The sequence below is a fragment of the Amphiprion ocellaris genome, chromosome 21 (genome assembly GCF_022539595.1).
Source record: "Amphiprion ocellaris isolate individual 3 ecotype Okinawa chromosome 21, ASM2253959v1, whole genome shotgun sequence".
NCBI classification, from domain to species: domain Eukaryota; kingdom Metazoa; phylum Chordata; class Actinopteri; family Pomacentridae; genus Amphiprion; species Amphiprion ocellaris.
In genome coordinates, this window is record NC_072786.1 from 15616579 (window position 1) to 15624685 (window position 8107).

The following is an 8107-nucleotide window of genomic DNA, read 5'->3' on the forward strand; positions in this document are numbered from 1 at the left end:
ATTTTGTAAATTGTGGTTTGCTTTAGAATACAATAAAGGATAAAGCAGGGTTTGTTTGACTGCAGTGCTACCTTTTGATTGACAGACTGCTACCATATTGTACATAAAGTTCTTACAGTTCCACTACTTTTCTTGTTATGTCTGGTATCAAAAGAGAAAAATGGACTTCCAAGTGCTAAACTAGAAGCTTTAAGCCAGAAGTCCACAAATCAATGGGTGAGATCAAGTGGTAGTAATGTCCAAAGAAGCTTAGCAATGGCCCAGCACAGGCATTAAAGAAGAGGCTGCAAGCTAGTCCTGGAGAATACACACAAACTAAATAGTTAAGAAACACTGAGAGGAAACCTCCACAGGGAGCCTTTACTGAAGTCCATATCTGTACAGATGTGTGTTGGATTATTGCACCTCTAGAATATTTTGCCTCATTGGAATTCTTTCTAGTGTTCCCAGATCTCAGCAGTTACTGTGGTACTGTGGAAAGTGATATCACAACCAAAAGAAATGTTGGCCTGAACTGCTGAAATAAATTGTAATACACTGGAACCGTCCTCTAGGTGTTCTCTTCAAAGTCTGCTTTCTTGTCTTTGTAGTGCAGAAGGCGATGCTGGGAGCAACTGTTTTTATCAATAGTCAATTTATGGTCAGTTCAGTAGTGCAGAAAATAAACTCAGATTCCTTTGGAGAAATGTTACTGACTTATCTGATCCACAACACGAGTATTAAGTTGGTCAGTGGAAAAAGAAGATATCTGTCTTTCTTGCATTCTGTCTCTATTATTCTCTTCTTATGTCCCTTGTTTCTTCTATTTTCTCTTGCTCGTCTTCTCTTAGGCAGCTTTCATCCAGTGGCATCTGCTGCAATAGGCCGGTTCAAATGGTTATTGACAAGGAGTTCTGGGGATTTGTGGTTGCACTTATCACTAACACGGAATCCAGTGCCCTTGGGTCTCCTCTCTACTTCTAGGGCTCACTTCATCCCCTTCTCTTTTATTGTACTCTCAGGCCTTTCCTCTCTTTGTCTCGTCTCTCATGTGTGAAATATCTTTCTCCTCTGTTTTTCTATTTTGATGTTTTTGTTTGCCTCTCTGTCTCTCTGATGCATTTCCTTCTTTCTCCGTTGTCTGCAGAACAAGCTGAGGACTGGGGGTTAAAGACGAGGGAGGAAGAAAGAAGGAGCAATGAAGAGTTTATTGTGGGGGATTACTGATTATCGAGCGACTGACGGCCAGACGAAACACAAATGGAGGAAGAGAGGAATGAGTCAGCACCAAGACACACAACCTCAGAACCCCGTGGAGAACCAAACCAGATCCGAACCAGACTAGAGGCACTGACCACAGCACCCTGAGAGAGACCCTTTTCTCTTTCCCCACCTCTTTTACCCTTTGTATTGTCAGTACGACGGGGGGGCGGTGACACTGTCCGACATCCTGAAGACAGCAGGGACCAACAGGGTCCAGCAGGCCTGAGCTTGGCCCTCTGAAAGGACAATAAATATCAACCAGGACCACCTCAAGAAAGCCACCCACCTCTGTCACGAGCCACTTGGATCCATGCCCGCTCACTCCAACACTTAGAAACATGAAAGTCTATTTTTCCTAGTCAGTCCTATTTTGTTGTCTCATCCTTTTCCTGCCCCTAATGCATTGCCATGTACACGAACGCACCTGTTTCTTCTTTGTGTGACTTTTTGTGATGTTAATAATATAACTGTTGCGTATTCATCCAGACCAACACTTGTGAAAACGTCTGATCAGAGGCAAATAAAAAGACGAAACCATGCAGGAACTGTTGTTGAACTTTTCTCCATAAATATTGAGCGAGCCGCCATCTTTCCAGTGTCAATGTGTGCGTCTGTGCACTTTATGCTAATTACAGTAGGGTTACCCATCCTTTGACGGCCCTCGTGTTGTCACGACAACACTATGCCAAATGGAGTGAGTGAACCCAAGAGAGGGGGACCAAAGCACCGGGGAAATATTCGTCCCAGATGTTGTGGTTCATCATCTGTCTTTCTCCGTCTTTATATAGGTCTGTTGTGAATCCTCTGTGTGCTGTAGCTGTTCAACAAAAGAAGCAGGGATCTCGACTTCTTCTTTATCCCCTAATTGTCCCTCTTCCCTTTCACTTATCTACTTCTGCCTTTCTCTCCTTGTCTTCTCCCTTTCTGGAGTGTTTCCTCTGTGCTCAGTCTCCCAAGCTAATGTTGCCTTGGAGGAGACGGCTTCTCCACGCTGTCTGCTCCCTGCCAGACGCTCTGGGTTGGATTTAGCTGGATAGACAGACACTGTATGTATGTGTGTGTGTTTTGACAGTGTGTGTGTGTGTGAGGGAGGGGCGATAGCACAACCACTGTTTTTCTATAGCTGCAGTAGCTGTGTGAGGGACACCGTTTGGGTTTGACGCAGGTGATCGCAAAGGAGACATTATCTTAATTCTGCATCGGAAGAAGAAACTGTGTGATGGGGAATGAGAAAATCAGTGTGTGTGTGTGTGTGTGTGTGTGTGTGTGTGTGTGTGTGTGTGTGTGTGTGTGTGTGTGTGCGCGCAAGCATGTGATTCGTTGTGACTAATCCCCCTCTGTCTGTCAGTCAGCTGTCCTTTTGCTTTTTGACTTTTGGAGTCTGGAAGGGGGTTAGGGGTTGACTTCTATTATACAGCGTGTGTGTAGGAGGGCTTTTCTAAAGGTTGGGGGATAATGGCTATTGGAGTTCATGGCAGGTGTTTCTCCACAAAACACACTAAGCTCATCTTTTTTTCCACACTTGTTTGCGACTCTGACTCAAGCTGCACGACTCTACTATCTGACCAAGTACCTCTGAGCCAAGGATAAGCCATTTAACGGTGTATTCTCTCTGTAATGAGATTATATCCCCTCTAATATAATTAAAGGATGATTATAATCATGAGATCTAAACAAAGGGCTTCCACCAAGACCTTCACAGCCTTTTTAAAGTTGTAAATCATCTAGGATAATACCCTGCAATACTTAGATGCTGTCATCTCTTCTAAAGAGAGTGCATTTTTGGGCCATTTTGCTACATTAGTTTGACGCATTACCTGTGAAACTGTATTAGAGAAGGACAAAATGAAGGGTTTGAATAATTCAAAATGAATGTCGCACTTCATTAGCTGAAATGTACATACACACCTCCTGAAGCCATCGCTGAAATCTCCCATTTACCTCAAAGCAGAAGTAGATGTGGACGTAAAGGAACATTTAGGGTGGATAAATAGTTGAGTGTTAATGATAAGAGAGGAAGCTGAGCACACCAGAAAACGGTCATATTCATTTTAGCGTGACTTCAACAAGTACTTGAGCTGCTGCTGAAAAGCCGTTTGGTGGCAACAGGCAGCTTTCAATTCATGATCTGAGGGCCGATGGAAGGTGAGTTAGATTTAGCCTTTCATTCAGTTCTTTTCATCATAGGCATAGGCGCGAATAAACACACCAGGTTCTAAAATAAACTGGCGAAACTGACAAATTGATCAAATTTGTGGGGTTGTTGAGCCCTTAATTTGATTCGAGTACTTGGGGATGTTTTCTTTCCAGTCAAAATGAGAAACTAATAGTAATGGCACAAAAGTGAACAATAGCTGAGTTCAATCCAAAATATCTGGATCCATATATTCAGCACTAACTTTAAAGTCACCAATTTATGCTCTAAAAGCTCAAAAATATGTACCAAAGTTAGATTTTTAGGAGTTTTCCCTTCTAAAACAAATCCTTTAACCTAAAGAAGGCTTAGACAGCACACCAGCTCCCCTACAACTCAACGCTGTAAAACTACTCTATGCTCCACAATAGCAAGTTGTATTATTGGAGTAATTCAGTCATACATGTTCTGAAAAAGAATGATGATAGAGAAGTTGATCTGTTGCATAAAAAACCCTGCAAGTCTGAATCAGTTTTTGTCACCAAAATGCTGCAATTTGACGGTGGAAATGCTCAGCCGTAGTGATAACTGCTTATTTTGCTCATGCTAAGTGTTCTAATATATAAGAAAAAACACCATAAGGATACGTTACTAAGGTAAGAAGTTAGATTTTCTGGTTCTTTTTTCAGTCTTTAAACCAAACACCCGCCTCTGATGCTGGATGACGCACATTGAAGGGTACTGCTTGTTACATTTTTCCCTTTTGTGTGTTTCCATTTCAATCTTGGCGTTAATTGTCATATCTCTTTGAAGTCGCTAATGCTTCGAGAAAATCTATTAACGTGTTTTTGATTTTTTTTGTGTGTGCAAGATTATTTTTTCCTCTGATTGTTTCTTCAGTCTATCAGCCAAGCATAAATAAACTAGCCAGCACTATCATAACTCATAGCCACTTAAAAAAGACCACATTATTTCCTCCACCAGTCGCCTTTGTCATGATTATCTGTGCTCAAGATAATGCAAATTGTTATGATAATTCTTTCAGTCTGTTAGATAAGAGCATGTGGAAGAAGCCCCCGGAGGGTCAGCGCTGCTGTCACACATGGACGACTGGTCTGTTTTGTTATTAACCACTGATTTGACACACATGGGAGATGGCAGGAGAGTCTTTTCACAGTGCAGCAGAGCACTGAGGAGTCACAGACAGTGTAGGAAGAAGATGTAGGCTACATTCAGGGTGGTGCACTCAATTCCAAGAGAAAATCAGCAGTGATCAAACTATTTTCACTTAACAGAAGGTGATGTGTGGTTCAAATCCAGCTGGTTATTCTCATTATCAGGGTGGTATCAGTCCCAATTACTGACCACCATGAACTGGGTAAAGTTGGTAACACTGTTAATGTCTCACTGCTGTACCATGGCGTCTTCTTACGATATTGATACACAGGAATTCATGGCTTCAAGAACAGGATGTATACTCAGAACAATGAGGCACACAGTAAAGCAGATATAAAAATGTACAACTAAACTCCATTTCTTTTTGAAACAAACATTATTTTCAATATTTTATTACCAAAAGAGCCAGAAAGTCTTCCAGAGAAAGACCAACAAAGGGTCGCATAAGTTAGCAACAGGTCTCACAACCAAGACACCAGAGGTCGCTGGATTTGTGGAACCATTAATCTTAAGTTTTCTTTTCACTTTTTGTTTACTTTAAGTTTTTACAATAACCTACATACACAAGATGACTTTCACTCCATTTTTGGGTGTATGTAGGGAAATGCCAAGCCTCAGTTGACACTTTCTGAACAAAAACTGCTCATTAGAAGATTCACTTTTGTTCAGACACTGAAATTGCTTGTTTGTTTCTTTTTTAGGAAAATTAAAATACGACAATTTCACAGCATGTTTGAAGTTTTTCCTCTTTTTTCTGTGTTACCAGGGTGATGATTTCCGCCCCATCGGGTTGAGTGCAAAGAAGCAATAAAATAAATGGTAAAGATAGGATGATTTGAAATGTACTTGTGACACATCACAAACAAGCATAATCCAGCAGAAAACATGCTTTCTATCCATTATTTTTCTTCCATTTATTAGAGGTCAGGTCCTGGTAGCAGCGGGATGAGCCAGATGAGATACGTAATCCCTTCAGCAAATCAACCCACAGTTCCCTCCAAGTTTATGTGCTCCGAAAACCTCCATATAAAGGTACCCAGACCACCTCTGCTGGCTTCTTTCAACACAAAGGAGTAGCTGTAATATTCTGAGCTCCCTCTGGATGTCCAATTTCTCAGCCACTTGTATCTTCCATCATATTCTTTTGGCTACTACGCAGACCTCATGACCATAGATGAGGGTTGAAATGTAGATCAAGTCCTTGTGCTCAGCTGCTTCACCATGATGGTTCGGTGCACACATTACTGCTGATGCTGCATCAATTCATCCACATCATCTCGAAAAAGCAGAGAATCTGAAGTTCCCTAAAAATGTAATAACTCTGCCAAGAAATGCGGTGGAGTTATGGGACGATCGGCGTACATCTGCCTGTCTGTTGTTCTGTCTTTTAGCAGCATTACTCAAAAACGGACTAACAGATTTGGATGAAATTTTCAGGGAAGGTCAGAAATGACACAAGAACCAAGTGATTAGATTTTGGCAGTGATGCGGCTTATAGTCTGGATCCACAGATTTTTAAAGATTTCTGTATCATTGCAAGATAGCGGCACGGCATCACTGTAACTATGACAACAAGTGAACACTACAGCAGCTGCCATCTGACGATCACGATTGTGATCCTACTACAAATCCACCGCTGCAGACTTACCAGGACTTACTTGTCGTAAATCATACAAGGAACAATTGATTAAATTGTGGGTGTGTTTCCAAGTCCCACGAATTCCCGCCGCCTGCTACATATTTAGGTCACATGATTCAGTATCCGTACATAACATACACATGCATAACACACGCCTGTGCTCAGTGCAAGGTAATTTTTTATTAAAGATTTCATCTGTTGGAAATGATACGACTGAGCAGCCTTGAAAGAGTACTGGGTTCTCTGAGTGCTTTTCTCATTGAAAATGCATTTTAGTTGAAAAGGAACATATTTTTGTGGCGATAGGGCTGCATAAACGTAGTTGTTGAGATATATTCCGTGCTTGGTCAACTATAGGTTTTTCAGATCTTTTGTTTTATAATTATTATTATTATTTACTGACTATTCTGCCACACTTTTTAGAATGTATGTCAGTTCATACTTTCCACCCTTTGCGTTTTAAAGTCTCAGCAAATATAGTATGTCAGTGATCTGTGATACTTTTAAAGTCCTCTAAGACCTCTCCCTCTGCTCCTCGATCAGTATGGCTTGTACTGTCTCTTTAGTACCATCTGTCGCTGTATGAACAGGGAAACTTTGTCACTGCCATCAACAGCACTTCCTGCATTGGGCTAAAATGATTAGGATAAAGCTACAATTTCATTTCGGTGCTTTTGTGATATTTCAGTCCTATATTGCCTCTGTTCTCTAAAGAAGCTGAATTGGAGAGGAAAAAAAGCCTCAACTCTGCAATATAAAAGACAACATCCTCCACCATGATGACTAATCACATTTGATTTAATGACCTCCGCCGAAGAAAAAATAGCTTTTCTCTTTAAAGTTTTCTCCTCTCGCTGGCTCTCCAGTTCTTATCCTCCTGTGTGTCTCAATGCGCCTTTCAGTGTCTCTCCTGAGTCTATCCCTATTCTTGTATTTGCATTTTGCCCCCCCCCCTTTTTTAAGTTCTTTTGTTCTGTCTCCTCCTGCTCCTTTCCTTACTTTTTCCCCACTTCTTTCTTTTTCCTCTGTCTTTCTAACTCATCAAGGATATTGAAGAATAGGCCGGCAGCCTGAGGGGCGGATCAGTTGGCGGTGATTGGCTCTCCTCGCTTGCCAGTGAGGTGTGAAGCGTCTGTCATGCTGCTGTAACTCTTCTCCGAGGGCCATCCTCGCCTTTTCTCGCGCACACACAGCTTCACGCAATATGCTTCGAATAGATACAAGCGCCTGACAAATGCATTCAGCCACACGAATTAAAAACACAACACGAGACGCTGTATGATTGCGTTTTACGTCTCGGTGATCCTTTTTTTTCCTTCTTTTGGACTTCCGGAGAAGTAAAGATGCACAGACACACAAAGAAATGGTATGCCAGCAATGCCAGTGGGGCCGGCAGATGAGAGCAGACCGTCATACACTCCATTCTAGTAATGGGCAGGCAGATGGCAGGCTGCTCTGTAGCCTCTGCTTAGGCTGATGGCTCTATTCATCAGGCTGCTACGCCCTCCCTGCAGCCCTGCACCGGGCTACAATTTATGGAGCTCTCTCTTCCCTCGCACTCCCCTCTGCTGTTCTCTCCTGCTCTTATTTATTTGCTCTTTTTTTTGTTTTAGTCTGCACCTCTGCTCCTGTTCTCTCTGAGTCTGTCTGCTTGGCGCCATAAAAAGCCTTTTCTTTACTCCACAGCTAGAACTTCTGCTGCTGCTGCTGCTGCTGCTGCTGGGGGAGTGAGTTATTGGCTCTGTGTTAGAAGGAGTAGCCACCTTCCTGTTGGCAGGCTGAAGTTTTGGTCATGCACACACACTTTTTGGAGGCACAGCTCCTTGATGGCAGCGAAAGTCTCATTGGAATGAGTCAAATTTTGGGGGGCCAAAGCCAGTTTGCTTCAGTGCAAATTGTCTAACTGAGGCATAATA

The 8107-nt window shown here is 42.2% G+C and overlaps 1 protein-coding gene across 5 annotated transcripts in view; it reads left to right on the forward strand.

Moving 5' to 3' along the window:
* Positions 1-1781, forward strand: part of chchd3a (coiled-coil-helix-coiled-coil-helix domain containing 3a) — a 79282-nt gene extending 77501 nt beyond the window's left edge. For all 5 annotated transcript variants that reach the window (XM_055006713.1, XM_055006717.1, XM_055006715.1 and 2 more), the window contains one exon: positions 1127-1781. In XM_055006713.1, the coding sequence (XP_054862688.1) occupies positions 1127-1136 (10 nt within the window). In that variant the 3' untranslated portion in view covers positions 1137-1781. The remainder of the gene's footprint in view (positions 1-1126) is intronic.
* Positions 1782-8107: the final 6326 nt, after the last annotated feature.